General features: G+C 35.8%; 2 protein-coding genes across 16 annotated transcripts in view; one reads left to right on the top strand and one right to left on the bottom strand.

Moving 5' to 3' along the window:
• Positions 1–201: 201 nt before the first annotated feature.
• GPR151 (G protein-coupled receptor 151) lies at positions 202–3,239 on the top strand. Its single transcript, XM_010807488.4, has one exon. The coding sequence runs from the start codon at positions 246–248 to the stop codon at positions 1,464–1,466; it is 1,221 nt and encodes a 406-aa protein (XP_010805790.2). The 5' UTR covers positions 202–245; the 3' UTR covers positions 1,467–3,239.
• A 1,289-nt stretch (positions 3,240–4,528) lies between these two features.
• The window catches only part of TCERG1 (transcription elongation regulator 1), a 51,794-nt gene continuing 36,370 nt past the window's right edge, over positions 4,529–19,952 (bottom strand). For 14 of the 15 annotated variants that reach the window (XM_005209619.5, XM_059888772.1, XM_005209621.5 and 11 more), the window contains 8 exons: positions 19,065–19,183; positions 15,568–15,718; positions 10,973–11,137; positions 10,539–10,721; positions 8,942–9,121; positions 8,202–8,285; positions 6,782–6,882; positions 4,529–5,614 (listed from right to left, as the gene is read on the bottom strand). In XM_005209619.5, coding sequence (XP_005209676.2) covers positions 5,413–5,614; positions 6,782–6,882; positions 8,202–8,285; positions 8,942–9,121; positions 10,539–10,721; positions 10,973–11,137; positions 15,568–15,718; positions 19,065–19,183 — 1,185 coding nt within the window. In that variant the 3' untranslated portion in view covers positions 4,529–5,412. Of the gene's footprint in view, positions 5,615–5,882; positions 5,979–6,781; positions 6,883–8,201; positions 8,286–8,941; positions 9,122–10,538; positions 10,722–10,972; positions 11,138–15,567; positions 15,719–19,064; positions 19,184–19,952 lie in introns of all 15 variants that reach the window. The other variant, XR_009495286.1, reaches the window with a different exon arrangement.

The following is a 19,952-nucleotide window of genomic DNA, read 5'->3' as shown; positions in this document are numbered from 1 at the left end:
CTCAATGCAGTCAAGGACTAGCACACACAGCAAAGAGCTTAGCAGTCAACCTTTTTCACAGTCTGCTCTCAGGGAATAAAGCAAGGGGAGGGCCCAGAGGTGTCATTGGACACTGATGATGACGTATGTATTTCCTACACCAAAGAGCCAAGGCAGACAGACAAAAAGAAGCTAACTTTTGCACGTAGGCACTAGATGGAAGGGGGTGCACTGACAGCTGCCTGGCAGACTCCAACTCCAACACCATGAACGTGTCCTTTGCTCACCTCCACTTTGCCGGCGGGTACCTGCCCTCAGACTCCAAGGACTGGAGGACAGTAGTCCCAGCTCTCCTGGTGGCTGTCTGCCTGGTGGGTTTCGTGGGGAATCTGTGTGTCATTGGCATCCTCCTCCACAGTGCTTGGAAAGGAAAGCCATCCATGATCCACTCCCTGATTCTCAACCTCAGCCTGGCTGATCTCTCTCTCCTGCTGTTTTCTGCACCTGTCCGAGCTACAGCATACTCCAGAGGTGTTTGGGACCTGGGCTGGTTTGTCTGCAAGTCCTCTGACTGGTTCATCCACACGTGCATGGCAGCCAAGAGCCTGACGATCGTTGCAGTAGCCAAGGTATGCTTCATGTATGCATGTGACCCAGCCAAACCAGTAAGTATCCACAACTGCACCATCTGGTCAGTGCTGGTGGCCATTTGGGCTGTGGCAAGCCTGCTACCCCTGCCAGAATGGTTCTTCACCACCACCAGGCATCATGCAGGTGTGGAAATGTGCCTCGTGGATGTGCCCGCTGTGGCAAGAGAGTTCACGTCAACGTTTGGTAAGCTCTACCCGCTGCTGGCATTTTGCCTCCCGTTACTCTCTGCCAGCTTTTATTTCTGGAGAGCTTATGGCCAATGTCAGAAACGAGGAACTAAAACTCAAAATCTTAGAAACCAGATGCGTTCAAAGCAACTCACAGTGATGCTGCTGAGCATTGCCATCACCTCTGCTATCCTGTGGCTCCCTGAGTGGATAGCCTGGCTGTGGATTTGGCATCTGAAGGCTGGAGGCCCAGCCCCACCACAGGGTTTTATAGCCCTGTCTCAAGTCCTCATGTTTTCCATCTCTTCAGCAAATCCTCTCATTTTTCTAGTGATGTCAGAGGAGTTCAAGGAAGGCTTGAAAGGCATATGGAAATGGATGATAACCAAAAAACATCCACCTGCTTCAGAGTCTCAGGAGACACCAGCTGGTAACTCCCAGGTCCTTCGTGACAGTATTCCATCTCTGGAATCCCCACCATCTATGTCAGAGAAAGAGAAAACTGGCTCTCCTTCCGTCAGCAAAGAGAAAGCCGAGAAGGCAGAGATTCCCATCCTCCCTGATGTCGAGCAGTTTTGGCATGACAGAGACACAGTCCCTTGTGTAGAGGACAATGACCCTATCCCCTGGGAACACGAAGATCAAGAGACAGGAGACTGTGATAAATAGTTCCAAAGCAAAATAGTGTTTACTGTATTTATTTATAATGCTTATGAGTACCACTGACATTGCCATATGAAACATAGTAGAATACCATTAGGAATTACAAAAATGCTTTGCGGTCTGCATTTGCAAAATGTACAATTTGGTTAAGCAGGACATCATATTAGAGTAACTATGTTATCATCTGGCTGTCAAAGATTTAACTGCTGTATTTAAGATGCTTCTGTCAGAAGTGATTGATTAGAAAGGCCAGCTCTTTTTTCACTTGTCCACAGGGGCTGTTTCCCTGGGTAGTCTGTAGGGCCAGCTGTGTACTGGCTGGAGTAAAGCTTATCTGTCAGAGGCTCAGTCTCCTTCCTTTTAGTTTCTTCCTGAACCTGCTAATTCTAACTTTACCTATCAAACCTTATTTCACATAACCAGAGCTCAAAATTTACTTCTAAATTTAACATGTAAATTTTAATGTTATCTTCATTTGCTTTAGAAATGTTAATTTACTTGATGAAAATCCATAATTTCCATGACTGTGTGTTGCAGAATAAGGAACATCCTTATTCTGATCCTGAGCTAATTTCAAACCATGGCTTATTTTACAGGCAAAGTCTAAGTAAATTCAGACTTTGCCTCATGCAAAAATCTGCTTCACTGATCTTTTTAAAGCACCTCAGTGAGTTTCCAGTTTCTAAGTCTGGGGATTTTAGCAGTTAACACTGAACTTAAGCAGTAAAACTAAATTTTGTGTTTCCAAATATATTATCAGTATAATTTGAGTAACAAGCATTAACCATTAAATGTATTGCATGATGACACAAACCCAATAAAACAATTATGATACATGTCTTCCCCTATTAAATATAAAAATGATATTTATCCATGATTTTTGGCTACTCTGTAATGGAATTCTGGGATATTTTCACTGAGTTCTCTCTGGAGAAAACAAAACTACATTTAGGCTAAGCAATGGAGAAACTATAAAAACATGCTGTGGATGGAATTTTTTAATGTACAGTCTGTGGCTTTGTTTATTCTTTATAAATGGTCATAATTTACTTTTATAGACAGGGCTTTTTGCCTTGGTTCATACATTTCATTTTAAGGCTCACAAAAGCACATTAAACTACAACAAACACAGGTATCTAAAATACTGTCTTGAGAGGCAATAGTTATATAATTACCTTCAAAACTGTGATGAACTATCTCAATTAAAGACTTGTGATCATTATCTATAGTAAATGGAGGATGTACGCTTTCACTATTTCAACTTGTAAACAAATAAACACATTATGTTTTGCTTCAGATAGTTTTGGACTTAAGCTTTGTCTTGAATGCTGCTTTCAAAATTATCATTTAGCACACGGGGGCTTTACAGGAAGGTGAGAACTTAACACTGGCACAGGTATCAGAGAGCAAGGAATCATGTATTCTTAAAAAGTTTGCTGGTAAGCACCAAATCAAAATGAAGATACTGAAACACAATGTAACTACAATAAACACAATTTAACAAGAACCTAATGGGGGCGTGTGTATGTGGTAAATTATGAGTTTAGGTATAACATACACACATTACTAATAAAGAGATAAACAAGGACTTACTGTATAGCATAGGGAATTATCCTTGTTATCTTGTAATAACCTACAGGGAAAAGAACCTGAAAAAGAATAGATATGTGTGTGTGTGTGTATATATACACATATATATATATAAAACTGAATCACTGTGTTGTAACCTGACACTAACCTGATACTCCAAATCAATTAAAAAAAAAAAAAAAAAAAAAACACCTAATATACAAAGTCTTGACCTGCCCCCTTAAAGAAATCTGCCTAGAAAAGTTTGATTTATACCCTATGTGATAAGTTAATTCCAAGTATTTTACAGCAAAAGTAGGAAACTAAAATAGGTATCACGAAATCATTTTCTTCACAGTTTTCTACAGTGAGAAACAGAGCGTATTGAGCAGGCACACAATACTATGTGGATTTCAGAGTAACAAAATAAATATTCTAGAAAACTTTACCTTTGTAAGTCACTCTTAGTTCTATAATAGTTGTTTCTTTTGTCACACAGTTTCAGTTTCACTTCAGACTTCAGAGTCACTCAAATAGATTTATGTAAAAATCCCATCAACTACCAATTTTATAGGTTAAAATCGTAGATAATCCATTCTGGGTTTATACATACAGAAAGAGAAGTCACTCAGTCGTGTCCAACTCTTTGTGACCCCATGGACTGTAGCCTACCATGCTTCTACATCCATGGGATTTTCCAGGCAAGAGTACTGGAGTGGGTTGCCATTTCCTTCTCCAGGGGATCTTCCTGACCCAGGGATTGAACCCAGGTCTCCTGCATTGCAGACAGAAGCTTTACCATCTAAGCCACCAGGGAAGCCAACTCTACATATAAGAGTCCACATAATTTCTGTGGCGCTTAATATATTTAAGCTAAGCACTATATCACAGGGATGTGACTGTGTTTTTGTATGTGTGTGATGTGTGTCTGGGTCTGTATGCATATAAAACATATCTATTGCCGTCCCTTTTTAAGGTTTTGTCACCACTGTAGAAGGTGTGAGATAACAGGGAAAATAAATTATCCTATTAACATATATTTTTTCTTAAACATTTTATTTATGGTGGTGATTCAAACTAGAAATCTATGAAGGAATGAAATAGAGATCTTTCTAAACTGGAGAGGTAAAGCCAGACAGAGTAACCAGGAATCAAAGTTAAGTTTCATGGTATGATGCACTCAACACACTGAAAGGAATCCAAAAAGGCATTCATCAATATGTTAATATAAAAGATGAGAACAAGAAAACAGACAAAAATCAGCATCTTCTTGCTATGAAGCAATATGATATTGCTAAGAGACTGAGCACCAAAATGGTTCTTTATAAATTTCTTCCCTTTTATGGTACAAGTAATTTATTATATTCAAGCCTTTTAAAATGACGTGATACTCAAGATTCAAACCTTCTTTGCGCCAAATTGCATTTGCTGCTGCTTTTAAGAACAGGTTTAAAAGAAGTATTTATACATTATATAACAATAATCATATACAATCCACATATATAAAAAGGGTTGGTTTATTGTAGTTCAAATACATAAACTGAACATTCAAACATCTTAAAATTAAACTTTAGAAACAAAAAATTAACATTCAAATAGGAGTATAGTTTACAAGGAACATCCAAGAAAGGTAATTTGTTGTCTAATCCAGAATATTGATAAAGATCACTTAATGGTGAATAAAATGTGTTTAACCAGCAGTCCTAGTCTGGCCAACATGTTAGTTACGACTGTGGCTCCATACCTGAGAAGAAATTACTAAATAAATCTTCTCTTAGGCTAAACAACAAGACTTGGCCTATAATTCAAAGGGGATAATCAAAGCACATAAGTGAACAAATGAAACTAAAGTATTCTTTAGAGACAAAGGTCAAAGTATGTCCATTATAATAATCTTAGCCTCTGGAAGATAAGAATTCAATTTTCAGTGTTTTTTTCTTTTACCCGCTTTAAAAAACAAAATCAAAACAAAACAAACCCTAACTTAGGTTTTTTTTTTTTTTGGGAATCTGTGGTATTTGCATCTTGCAAGTTCAAACCACAAATGCTCTTACGTCTTGCATGTATTGTAACACTGCTAGAAAGAACATCACCAAAAGTCACTGACTTCCACATCTCATAAAAGGATGATTTTTTAGCTTCAAGATTTTAGATTTACTAGAGACAGCCTATATTTGAGTATGTAAGTCAGTCATGCCATACAAAGAAAAGCATAAATATTTCCAAAGTGTTCTCTGTTCAGAAACTGTTTACGGATGCTTCTCCTTCTGCTCATCAGATGGTTCTGCAATAGTCTGACTAATGCACATACACGTAAAAACCTGAAAACTGGCTCATGCAAGCGTTTTGAATGAACAGACACCCTGTGGAAGAGTATTCCAAATTATTTTGTTGATCGTCTTGTGGGCTCTGACGCTGTGGGAGGTGGGGGTGGACCCCGGCGATCCAGGTCATCCACATATGCCACAATCAGTTTACGCCTCTCCTCTGGCACACAGTCTAGTACTAGATACCGCTTGTCGTTCTGCAAAATTTTTTCTACGTCTTTCAGGTGCTGGTCAGATTCCTGGATTAGCTTTTTGGATCTGAAATAAGAAAAGAAGTTCAAGAATTACTTACTGCTGTTCATAGGTCTTTCAGAAATGAACTGGAAATGTCCATCTAGTTCCTAATTGTGTTTCCATTTTTTTTTTTTAAAGAAAAATTTCACTGCAGTGGTCACCTTTGTAAGTCGCCTCAGCAAAGACTCCAAGGAGTGAAAGGGCCTCAGAAGCTGAATTACCCTCCCACCCCTGCTGGTGGTCCCTCCAGATCAGGGCTGAGGGTGGGTGGGTAACCTTGCCCGTGCTGTACCTGTTCTGTGGATGAACAGAGGACTTCAGTCTGCGGGGCTGCCAATCCCAGCATCTTTCACAAGCTTTTTCACTTTCACATCTTTCACTAAATTAACTACAAAAATGTAGAAAGAAGTCTTACTTCACATCTAATTTAAAAGCCCAAGCTGATGCAAAACATTAAGGATCCTGACCAAAAAATCCAATGACAAAATCCTAAAAACCACACCCTCAGCACTATCTATCCTCCCGTGCATACCCTTCATTAAGATGTTTCAAATTTTTCTCTTATAAGAAAAGTTGGAGCATGAAACAAAAGTTTCCTGCACACTGACTGCTAAGCGATATAAAACTGTTTTCCCGATGACAACTTGTTAGGGAGTGGGGAACTATTGGGGATGTTACAGCAAAATCTTGTTTTAAAGTGCTGATTTTATAATTTTGAAGTTTTAATTTAAAAGTATCCAGCAAACTGCTTTCATCTGAGAAAAAATGCATTTGCTGAGTTTAAATAGGATGATTTCAAGCTTTAGAATGAACACACTAAATATTTAGTCTTCAGAGGAGGAAAGATAATTGACAGTGAAAGATTTTTTTTTTTAAGTCTCTTCATGAAATACAATTTTTATGTATTTGAAAATACTTCTGAAAAAGCAGTGAAGTAAAAACAAAAGAGTGTTTAAAAAATAGATGGGTGGGTAACGCAAAATAAGAATTAACATCTGGGCCCTTTCTTAAAAAAAAAAAAAAAAAAAAAGGTAAATATGGGCTGTATTCAGCCTTTGAGAAAAGTTGGCTTCTTCTTATTCCTAAAAATTAACAATGTCACCATGTGTGTGAATGCAAAGTATGCTTGGCCATCAGAGTAGGACTAGTAAAGACAATGACTGGCGATATGAAACATTTCACTGCACATACCTATATGTTATAAATTTGGTCTCTTTCAAAAGTGTCCTGAAGTCAGCTTTGGCTGTGATGTATTTGTCTCTGATGTATTCTTCAAACTCTCTTTGTTTTTTCTGCAAAAAGACAGTAAGATTAGGGGGAAAATTCCATTAATTCCAGAATTATTATCAATTATTTATTAAACTAATGACCGATAAGTCACAACATAAAATAATTCAAAAGCAGTAAGACACATTTCTGTTCATGCAACATTCATTAAAAGTAAAATCTTCAGTGTACACTTTAAAGGTAAAAAGCAAGAATAAGAAACCATATATTAGTAGCAGCTAACGTATGGTTTATGTTATAATCATATTTGGGGGCTTGCTACATGCTACACTGTGCTGAGGCTTTTATAAAATATCTCCTTTACCCTTCATCACAACTTCAGGTGGTAGACACTCTTAAAAATACAGAAATTAAGAGTTAAATGTACATTCCTAAAGACTGTATATCTTCAAGCACAAAAATAATGTGGCATAATTTATAAAGTAATACTCAGAACTTTAGTAAGCTCAACTGAGCATTTAGCTCAGTAAGAGAGCTTAGTAAGGGACCAGCAAAGACACGCAGAAACTCCGAGCTTTAAAAAGGTATGATTAATTCTAAACAATCAGAAAAGTTAAAGAAACTGACTGCATGGATCTCTCAGCTATCTGTCTACCATACTTTTCCAATCATGTATATTTTGTGGTCCATACATCTAAAATTTAATGGAGTAGGAGGGGGAAGAATATTAGATCATGGGCTTTTTGAACTCTAGACCTAAAGAAACCAACCAGGACGGATAATAATGGGAAGAAGGAAAATATGAACACCGAGGGACAAAATGGACGGGAATAAGCTACACTTTCCTTGACATCATTCACTAATTCAGACTCCTGGTGAGTTATTTTCCTACAGCGGAGTCAGAGTGTACCAGAAGAGGGCTTCTACAAGGTTCACACAGCTGAGGTTCCCCTAAGTTTCTGGGACATTAAGAACTAGAGATCATGTTACGTTTTTCTGCTAGCGTGGTTGTAAGAGTTAAGCACTTTTGGTAGCCTAGCACCAATTGCCAGCCTGAATATATCTAGTGGGACCTGACTATACAATAAATAAAAACTACAGCTTCATTAAATCTTTTAGAAGATCCCCAAACACAGGTTTAAACCCAAGGATCAGGTTTAAACTCAAGGATTAAAATTTTAAAGTTCCTCTTGTGTTGTCTTGCTAATGATATCATACAAGAAAGAAAATATAAACTTAAAACTCAAGATTTATTTCTCATACATTTAAACATTATTCACTTAAAACCATCAACTTTATTTTAGTCAAGATACTAGTGCTGCTGATTAAGCACCCAATTAATATTTATAAACTGAAAGTAAATCTCAAGACAAAATTTTCTTACCCTGTCACTGGAGGAGAATTTAATGCACCGAGGATCTTCCTTAATGATTTTTTTAACTTCTTTCCACGTGGATGTTAAGGTAATCTTTGAAAGACAAGTGAATAAAAAAACAGAACTGACTTTTCTTGAGGGGTGGTACTGCAGCACATGCATACATCATATCACACAATGATCTGCAATCTCTCGTTAGGCCCAAGTGTAATGGGACCAGTGAGGGAGAGGGAGGCAGCTTTAATGCAATTTCTGTTGGCTTGCCACAAGTTATTTTCATGGCCATACTGTCAAGGTGACCTATGACAATTAACTGCAAACCCTGTATCTCCATGGGCAATATCATAACTTCGAAAGAAACCACCACCAAAAAAGAGATCAAATAGGAGCAAAACCTGCAGAGAGCACAAACTGCCAAACAAGGGGACTAAACTGAAAATAGAGCAAAGGAAGGGATCTATTAAATCTATCATCAGGAAGCATCAATGTTCACACACAGATAAGAACATCTGGAATTACTAAGGGAGGACATATGAACTTGGCACTGGGAATACAAAATAAAAACGAAGTAAGTTCTAAATAGTAAGAGTACCATTTTACTTAAAAAACTCAGAGAAGAGCCATAAAACCCATGAACTTCAGTAATAGTTCTAAAGACAATGACATTAAAAATCACATCAGTGTTTTACTTATAGGAATTATTAACAAAGATTCATCCAGATTAGAGCAGAAAAGTAGAAGACTCTTACTGCAGAAGTTTCATCCAAAAGTTGCCTAAAGTGCTCCCTCTTCTTTTTGGTAAGTGCTTCAATGTGTTCATTAAAAAGCTTCTCTTTCTCCTCTCTTTCCAACAAGGATCCAGATTCCCAGCGGTGATCTTTCCGTAGAGTTCTCCGAGTATCAGACCAGGACACATCTGAAGAACGTACCTAAAAACAGAGAATGCTATCTATCACCCAAGACAAACTTATTTTTTAATATTTCATCAATAAAAGACTCATTTATTTTGTTTAGGAACAATACACTTAATAAAAAAAGCTTCTGATGACTCCGTCTTAGCCAAACAGTAACTGAAAATCTACTTCTTTAAAACCAGAAATCTCATCTCCTAGAGCACATCTAATCTATATAGTATGGGCTGAGAGGTAAGAAGGATAAAGAGAAGTTATCTCCCATAAACCATGGTCCCTAAGAACTTTAAGTTCCTAGGTACTTTACTGAAGATCTTACCAACTTCTAGTAGTAGAAATGGATATAAATAAGAGAGGAAATAGACTGTCTTACAGCATAAGCAGCTCACCAGACCAAAGGAAAAAAAGATTTCTTAAGGTCAAATTGGGACTTAACTATATCCTGGAAGTGACACTTGCACATAAAGCAGAAATGAACATCATTAAGAAGATAAGAGAACAGACAACGTGATAGCTCTGGCTGGGTCAGCAACCAGCAGAAAGGCATGCTTCATGGATAGCAACGGCATTACAAGTTAAGTCACACTGCTGCCAACGCTAAGAAATACTGGATGCTGAAAAGACAAAAAAAAGTAATAAAGAAGAAAGACATAAAAACATTTATTTACCAAAAAAAACAAGTACCTAAAAACATGTCAAGTGAACACTGAGCTTGGCACTGGGAATACAAAATGAAAAAGAACTGCCAGGAGTAGCAAGGACCTTCACTCTCTTCAAGCAACAGGGAGAGTGACAAGAATCAGATGTGCCTTTTACAAAGATTTCTGTGATTGCAATAAAGAGGATGAATCTGGGGGAAGCAGAGGCAGGGAGAGAAAACAGTAAACAACTGTAACTGCGCAGGAAACAGAAAGGTCACTGAAAACCGACCAGCAGAAGCAAGGGAAGAAATCAGAGAAAGCAACAGGAGTGATGAGAGGAGCCTTGTTAAAACAAATAGTAGGAGAGACAGTGACAAGGAGGAAAAAGCAAGCAGAACAGCAGGGTGGCCTGAGGGCATTCACTGTAGGGACAAAAAACCCTACATATCTGAACAACCTGGGTAATACAGGAGGATTTTTTTTTAAGTCCCATGCAAGTGTATGATGATTTAAGATGACTTCATCAAGGACAATTTTTTAAACGCTCTGAGACTAAAAGATTATGAAATTTTACAAATACAAAACATCAAACTTCTGAAAATATTAAATAACTAGGATTTCCTATTCTATTGGTGTTAATATCAAGTACTCAATTTTAAAATACTTTATAGGTAACTTACTAAATTACAACTCTGAGTCAATTTAAAGAATATTCAAGTGTCCACTAATGAGGTAATATAAAAGATTTCTAATACCCAATATTTTACAGAAAAAAGCAAAACAGTAATATATACCATATCAGACAGAAGAGCCTTGAAATTCTGGATAGCTTCTTCTCGTTTGTGCTGTTCTCTCTCTCGATCTATTTCTTTTGTTTGTTCTGAACGAGCCTTCTGAACCTCTCTCTCTCGTTCTCGAAGGCTTGCCTCAATGCGGGCTTGCCTTTCAAGCTCCTTTTCTTTTTCTGAGTCTAAATTCTGTAAAAATGAAATTACCAACTCCATTAACATATGACCCCACAGAATAACTAGTTTGCCAAATATAAGGTTTCAAACCTAGTTTTTACCAAGAATATACCTAAACACTTGTTCCAAAATTAATTACTAAAGGTTCTATTAGGAACACCAACAAGAAAATTCTAAACCCTGAAGAAGTAGCAAATACCTTTATAATGCAATTAACAATTTTACTATTCCATGGTTACCATAAAAGTAAACACAGTGGTTACCTTGGCTATTTTTTCAATGTACTGTTTGAAGAGGTCTTCTCTCATGGATGAACTATCCACTGCTTTGTAACGTGGATCACTTTCTACTTTGTCTTTTACTTTGCTCCATCGAGACTGACTGTCCAAGTGATGATTAGATAGTAGTTCAAAGAAATCCGACTTAATCTATATTTCAAAACAGGTGTAAGGTGGGAGGAAAACAATATGCCATGAGAAATTCTTCATAAAGATTTACAACTAGAACAAAGCTCACTGACCTTAAAGATGAGAATAATTTGTTTAATACATTTAAAGTGAAATTTTAGTTAAAAAAAAAAAAGTATCAGAACTGCTCTTCTATGAAATTAAAATTCAGGCTTATGAACAAATGGCAAAAATACTTCAACATCAATATGGTAAGAATATTTTTAAAAGTACATTAATTCAACTGTTAAAATTAATAGAGGAATTTGCAAACAGCTGCACCCAGACAGCAAGCCTTATTACAAATCTGAAACTTACTGTCAAAAGTGTAAAAACAAAAAATAAACTTTTATATTTTGCTTTTAAAAAAGAGCAATGTTTTTACCTTTATATGTATAAGAAAACTATATAATTTCTATAATTAGTCATTTCTAAAACAAAAAACCTATATTCAGATTTCTTGCAGTTTTTAGCCATTAAACATGTATGCCTTCACCAGAATATGTGTCAATGAAATTATGTTCTTAACAAATTAAGTACCAAATTAGTAACATTATACTAAAGATATTATATATCAATCCTTTAGTGTCAACATGTGCAATACTTAGAAAGCCTCTTCCAACTTGTATTTTTTATTTTTTAATACGAGAAGAAGAAAATAAACAAGCATTTGTTTCTATGCACTTTGAGGATCCATTTTAAAATTCAGTCTCATTTAGGTTATTGTGTATCGTTACCAGCAAAGACATCTGAGGTAGCTAAACTCATTTCAGCAGAGGATTCTGACCACGTCAAGATCCTCTCTTCCCCGTAGGGATTAAATATGCTGTCTCCCCATCTGAACAAAGGAATGAGAAATTAGGAATGGAAACAGAATTTCTGTGGGGGCACAAAATAAAATGAATCATTCCTTAGGTCTATTTCAACCCTCACTTCTCCCTGTAACTTCGTTTCTCCTACAAGAGGATTAAAAGGGAGGTGGATGTCCTCTTTGGCAAACACTTGTAAGGTTATAAGAAACAGAGCTTCTGTATTAGAGAATTTTCTAAAAGATAAGAACTATTCAGTGAATTTCTCCACTCATGGAACTCTGATCTTGACTTTGTTTTAATAAGAAACAACTCATAAACCCAGGATTTCTAGATAGCAACTTGATGTAATAGCAATGTAACAATTTTTCTGTTCATTTATCTACTTTGTATATGACACAATGAACACTAAATTCCCAGAAGGCAAAATTTATGTTAATAAAATAGCTAAGCTGCATCAAATAAGAATCCTTCTAAACTATAAAATGTCAATTATCATTAGCAACAATTCAAGACCCTATTGTCCCTATTTTCCTCTCTCTAAAAATGAAAGCATCTTACCAACTAAGCTGTTAAGTTAAGGGAGAAATAGTCTCCTCAGTCAAGTGCACTGTAACAAAAATTGTTTAGCAGGTAATTTGAAAGAGAGGGAAGAGAGAAAAATGCCAACTTTACAAAAGGATTAACCCCATTATATGCAACTTCAAATCTGTTGTTCCAAAAAATAAATTATTTGAAATACTAATAAAAATTGATTAAAATAATAATAATAAAATTATTATCAAACAAACAAAAACGCAAGGGTAGCTACTCTCGTAAACAAAACCACCCAGTACAAGTTTTAGGGGCATTTCTTAAATAAAACTACCCATGAAAGCTACATGAAAATGATGACTGCACTCTAGTCTGAAAATCCCAATTAAAGAGAAAAAAAGTATTTCACCAAAAGTCAGTATCATTCATGAGTTTTGACTCAGCAAGTAAATTACCTTTCAATTACTACTATTCAGCTATTGACTCAATTATCTGTTACAAAGCCAGTTAGAACAAAGAAATTCCAATGTATCAGTTTACTATTCAATCATACACAGTTAAAATGCAATTAAAAAATGTACTTCAGGACTTCGCTGGTGGTCCAGTGGTAAGGAATCCTCCTGCTAATGCAAGGAATATGGGTTTGATCCCAGGCCTGGGAAGATTCCACATGATGTGGGACAAGGAAGCCTGCGAGGAGCAACTGTCAATCCCATGTACCCTAGAGCCTTTGCTCTGCAAGAGAAACCACTGCAACAAAAAGCCCACGTGCCACAACTAGTGGCACAAGTAGCCCTCACTTGCTGAGTCTAGAGAAAGCCCGTGTGCAGCAACAAAGATCCAGCACAGACAAAAGTAAATAAATACTAAAAAAGATTTTTAATGTACTGCCAATATACTTCATAAGAATATACAGCAGCAGTCATGAAGAGATAAAACTTCATTAACCAGATACTTCTCAAATTAGAATATAATACATTTAAACCTCTACTTTCAATACCTAGTTAGTAATTGACTTTGCATTCTTTAAATTGGCTAAGAAAAGTTTCACTTTAGTAATTTCCTATTTTTCCCCCAAAATGTAATAGTACAAGGCTAAACCTTTAGAGAATTCAAATTTTACAATCAAAAGAAAACAAAGCTGAATAATTAAGTTTATTTAGATGTTTTTGCTAAGTCGCGTCAGTCGTGTCCGACTCTGTGCAACCCCATAGACGGCAGCCCACCAGGCCCCACCGACCCTGGGATTCTCCAGGCAAGAACACTGGAGTGGGTTGCCATTTCCTTCTCCAATGCATGAAAGTGAAAAGTGAAAGTGAAATTGCTCAGTCGTGTCCAACTCTTAGCGACCCCTTGGACTGCAGCCTACCAGGCTCCTCCATCCATGGGATTTTCCAAGCAAGAGTACTGGAGTGGGGTGCCATCACCTTCTCCAGATGTAATGTTTATTTAATGTCTTATTTTAATTAACACATTCTGGACACAACTCTCACTACTTTATAAGAAAAAAGATCCCCCCCTCTCCAAAAGTAATGTACCAGAACCACATAAGGCTAAAAGCACCACACAAGTGTAACGAAGTGTTGCTTATTGTGTGTCCAACTCTGTGCGATCCCATGGACTGCAGCCCGCCAGGTTCCTCTGTTCATGGAATTCTCCAGGCAAGAATACTGGAGTGGATAGTCATTCCCTTCTCCAGGAAATCTTCCCAACCCAGGGACTGAACCCAAGTCTCCTGCACTACAGGCCGATTCTTTACCATCTGAGCCACCAGGGAGATGCCAATTCTTTCCTCATCAGAGAATTACATTATCAGTAACTGAACAGCTGTCAGACCAAACCGACTGACAGGCCACACAGCACAAAACTGTAAAGTCTATTCACTTGTTATAAAACAATACATTAAATAGCTATCAAAAAACATGCTTAGAGAAAGAGTATCAGTCATAAATGCAAAAACATTCAATTTGTTTAAAAGCAATCATATGATATCAGGAAGTTCTTACTAAAAGTCAATTGTAGCAAACAATTCATTGACATGATTCTAATTCAACAGACAAAATGCTTAAGTAAAACTCAATCTTCCTCTGAGAAGCACCATCATTTACTCCCAAAAAAGTTAATAGTGAAATGATTCTGGAAAAATCTACCATGAAGCATAATAAATCACATAATCAGGAAATTTCAATTATTTCTGACAAAAGTTATTTCACTTAATACTGTTGTTATTGTTCAATTAAAGAGGCTTCTTTTCAACAAGAGTGGTATTTCCACAACAACATTTCTTAATAGAATTTGAAATATTTTAACTCTCTGGAATAAGAGGCAATTTTAAATGTCAAGAATAATAAAGCTTCAGAGGCTCTTTTTCTCCATTCAAAAGCACACAGCGTCACTGAGGAGAGGCTGCATGTTTTGATGGTTCACGCACCACTGGTGCCACCTCCCTACTAGTGTGCCTCCCCAGTGGTGTGCTCCTCTTCATTTGTGACACCGCTATCAAATGACATTTGGAATTCATTAATCTTTAATAGCTGACCTTTAATTCTGATAAGCAATAATTCATATGTAAGGTATGTTTACTAAAAGATTAGAAAGTCACTAAAATGCTATCTTTTAGAGGGCAAAAAAAATATAAAGATGCTTTTTGAAAAATTTAAATGTTACTGCCTATGAAGAACCTTGAAATGTTAGCAGGCAAGCACCAGTGAACGGCCTAATAACCAGTTCTGGATTTAATGGGCATCTTAGAATTAATAAAATACAAAGGAAATCTATGCAGTTTAGTGACATTACTAACTGTGCATTATGGAAGCAGTGAAACACACACATATAAACAACTGTAAAAGTTAACTTTAAAAGCTAGACAGTAAATATGGATCTTGTTATTGGGTTGGCCAAAAAGTTTGTTTGGGTTTTTCCATACATACAATGCTACAGAAAAACCAGATGAACCTTTTAGCCAACTTAATATTTATGCCCATGAATGAGATTAGAAACAGCACCAGGTTAGTCCCTTCCCATTCATACTCCCATTAACCACACCACTGGAACTAAAAACCTTCTTACCTTCTCACCTCTCGTCTTCGAATCTTCTTTCTCTTTCTTCCTTGCAGCTGCCACAAATTCATTAAACAAGGCTTCTCGATCTTTCATCTTTTCAATTGCTTTAAATCTTGAATCTTTAGCATGCTTGGCTGCAAATTCACTAAATGTAACTCTGCAACAAAATGGCAAGTGTGCTAACTTTGGTAGAGCTATTTCTACTTAAAGAAAGGAACAGATGATACCATCTTCCCAATAAGAGTATGTGCCAACAAGACAATGAGTCCCAACACCTACCAACAGAAAGGAGTAAAAGGGCTAAAGAGTGAAAACGTGGTTAGAGATTTGTATTACTATCAGCATGATGTTAGGGGGACAGACATCGGAGAGCAAAAAATCTGTGTATTTCAAGAAACATCAGAGTTCATTTAGTTCCACTCTAAGATGAGACTGAGTAACTCTTCCTGAATTAGCTCTCCCTCCAAAAGCAACTATAAAACCAGACAAAATATATGAGGCAATTGATTTCAAGTACTGGACAACAGGTAGAGTAAAACTGTAAGAAGCCCCATGGCCCTCTGCCTCAGGACAATTTCCCAAAATGCAAACAGCTAGAGTCCAAAAAGAGTACAGTGATCCGCACGAGCTAGAACTAGCAAAGATCAGAGTTGGGGGTGCTAAAAAAAATGGCAGAGGAAGAAGCTGTAGAAAGAAGGTACCCCAGAAAAATACCATTTAGAAATTCCCCATGAGTAAGTAGACAGCCAAGACCAAGCTATAAAACAGCAGAAAAACTACTCTGTGTACAAACTGCTACATACTTAAGAGCAAAAAAGAGACACTACACACTAAGAAGTGCTGGAAAAAGAACAATATGAAGACAACAAAACCCACAAAAGATCCACAGGGAGACAAAGCTGGAAGTTTGACAAAAACAATTCCCACTTTCTGAGATTGACAGTAACAGCATAAAATCAAACCTAAAAGTAAAGTGATCAGCCTTTAACTGAACTGCCTGCTAAAACAAGAATCCACACTCTTGAGAGGAAGGTAACAGTCTCTACCTATTATTCCAAAATTTTCAATATTCAATTAAAACTCACAACACATACAAAGAAACGTGATTCACAGGAGGGGGGGAAACTTTAAGCAACAGAAAGAAACCCAAGATGCATAGATGTTGTTTGAGGTATAGACAAATCTTTTAAACTGTTATAATTACATTGGAAGAATTAAATAAAAATATGTTCGAAGAATTTAAAACATGATCTTAATGGATGAACAATTATGTAGCTTCAGCAGAGATATGGAAAATCAAGTCTATGAGGGACAATGAAACTAAGTATTAAAGAAGTTTTTCCATGAATAAAAGAAGCATTTCTAAAGCTTTCATGTATTTGGATATGTTTCAATATCTGAAGCTTTTCACCTTATTATATATAGTAAGAATTCAAATGCTCCCCATGTTTAGCTTATTTTTGGAGGTGAAAAATAAAACTTACTTTTCCCTTTAAAAACTATCTATATCAATACAAAAATAAAACACTTTATCTCATGTATTAAAACAAAGATTAAGTCCAATAAATCTATTTTCTTAGGTACCCTACTTTATAATTTTAAGACAAAGTATTACTATGATTAAAGAACAAACTTCTTAAAAATGTAAAATCAATGAAGTGAGAATTCAATTATTTAATACATATTTCTACTACTTAAAATAGGTTTAAAAAAAAAGGTAGTAAATTTTTTATCAGAACAGACTAAAATGAAGTTTTAGCATTAGATTCCATAAAGATGTTTTCATATGACTCATCTTTTAACTCCAAAAATGCTATTGCAAAGGATTTATAATAGCATTTTGCTACATACTTTATAACAAACATGGCATAAAAGTTCTTTACAGAAAAGAGTTAGGTGGATAGTTTTTGGTGATAATGGATGAGAAAGAGTAATAATGACTCAAAGTTAACCATAGGAAGTACACCTGAAATTTCCAACAAAAAAGAAAAAAGACATAGAAAAAAAAGGCACTAAAGTTAGGTAATTCTTCCCAGTCATTCCTTCCCTTGGAATAAACTCCAGTGCTTTAGAGTTCTGTGCTTGTGGTCTTTTCCCAATTCAAAGGAAGTCTATGGATGGTATTTTCTCAACTTTAGTAAGTTTTTCCTCTTTGTTTCCTACTTACTAAAATGGGTCCTAATCTCTATGCCAGTGTCAAATGCATCAATTTAGCAATACAGCCCAATGCCCCAAGTGCTAAGACTTCAAGTTCTGTGCCTGATGGCTTTACTTTCTGATATAACCTGCATAGTAAAAATCACTCAAACAATTTTATCTGCCCCAAAACAATATTAGTAGGGTACTGTGATACAGCAAGATTTAACTTTTCAAATCTACAACAGAGAAATCTCATTGGAGTCTCAATTATTCCCAGATCCATAAAGGGTTTTTATGGATATATTCTGCTGAATCATTTGGAAGTAACCTGTAGACATCATGAAATTCCATCAATAAATATTTCAGCATGCATCTCCTGAGAGTAAATCCTTTTTCTACCATAATTACAATATCCAAGAAAATTACTAATCTCTAATATGTAATACCACTTCAACTACCTTCCAAAAAATATTTTATAACAGTCACAACTACACGGACCCATGAATTTCTACTCTTTTGATTAAGAAAAAAGACCAAGATCTCCTGGAGAGTCTGAAACTCTATTACCCTTAAACAGTACCATTTAACCCAGAGATTCCATGATTCTACCCCATAGTTCAGAAATTCTCCATATTCTGGGATATTCATAGCAATTTAAAATACTGGAATCTAGTTGAAATTCCACATCCACTCAGTCAAGTGACCTAATGTGTATAAAGCTTACTTTCGTTATTTCTAAAATAGATAGGATATGAGGACCTAAATCATATTGGCTGTTTTGAAGATTTAACGTGGTAATACACACATACATATGCAAGTTACTTTAACAGCATATATGCATAAGTTCATATATCTAAAATATCCAATAATTGATGATGGTATTATAATCCTAAGCACATAAGTTTAAAATGTCTCCTTTTCTTCAGCCATCATATATATTCAATATATATTAACAATCAATTAAAAGTGTTGAATAATCATCAACACATTTAGAAATTTTTAAAATGATCCTACATTATTTCAATTCAATCAAAATAATGTCCCTGCTCTGCAATTTATTATGTGTAAATCTTTAAGAAGACAGTAGATTTTTAATCATTTACTAGTTTCAGAGAAAGAAACTTATTCTCAAAGAGAATCTTTTAAAACAAGGTACTTTCTTCAAAACCAGTGCCTCAGGAACCAGTACCAGGAATCCTCCAAAGAAAATGTATTAAGAAAGAAGATTCTTGGAAAGCCAGAAATCAATAATCAAACAAGAAGCTTTTCATGTCCCCAAATACAAAAGATATATATATATATTTTAACTGATCTAGGAGAAAATACATACATGCTTTGATATTTGACAGTAATAAACCATATACCTTGGATTAAATTTTGCTTCCTCCATCATTTTTTTGAAATCCTCCTTGGCTTGCATTATTTTGTTTTTCTTTTCCCTGCGTTCTTCCTCTGCCCTGGTCTTTACATACTGATCAAATACCTATTACAAAAAAAACACAAATTGATGTCAGTCTTTCATATTGGTACTCTAAATACCAAACTATAGAATCTATGGAAAAAAAATGCTATGTCAATATCTGTCCCCAAATAGGAAAAATATATTAATTACAGGTAACTCAATTATATGCCAATGATCTATAGCAAATCTCAACTTTAAAGCTTCAACTGACAGAATTATACAACCATACAAGTCTTGTGTTTAGGCTTCCAGAATTAAAAAGTTAAAAGCCCTTTTCCCTGTCTACAAACTGAGTACAGGTTTATTTTTAAAATTTTAAGCAATATAAACAGTTAAAGAGAAATCACAGTCTTCACAAATCCCTTTTAGAAAAAACATTAACAACATGGATGGAATCTACACTGGAATTTTATTTCTGTGCTTCTCTTTAAGATATAATTATTTTCACCAAAATATAATCATGCATACATATATATATGTATGTATATACGTAGAATACATATATTCTATGTATTTTTCTCCATTTAATAATGTACAGTCAAGATTATGAACTGAACATACATATCTATTTCCTGCTTTCTTGAAACAATAAAATGACGATAGAGGATCTCCTTTTTAAAGTTACAAATCAATAAGAACAGAGAAATGGGGGAAAAGAAACAGCAACTCTGGGAACTTGGAAAGCATATGGAAGAAAAAAAGAAAAGCACATAGAGAGGCAATACAGGATTTGGCAGACAAGAGAAAGCTGACTCTAAACCAGCAGTCAGGAAACCAAGAAACCAGTTTT

Source organism: Bos taurus, chromosome 7, assembly GCF_002263795.3.
Source record: "Bos taurus isolate L1 Dominette 01449 registration number 42190680 breed Hereford chromosome 7, ARS-UCD2.0, whole genome shotgun sequence".
In the NCBI taxonomy this organism is placed as follows: Eukaryota; Metazoa; Chordata; class Mammalia; order Artiodactyla; family Bovidae; genus Bos; species Bos taurus.
Note: the sequence above shows the minus strand (reverse complement) of the source record. Positions and strands in the feature narration are given on the sequence as shown.

Bases quoted from the DNA above. Each gene is read 5' to 3' on its own strand.
- GPR151 (XM_010807488.4), top strand. From the start codon at position 246: ATGAACGTGTCCTTTGCTCACCTCCACTTTGCCGGCGGGTACCTGCCC.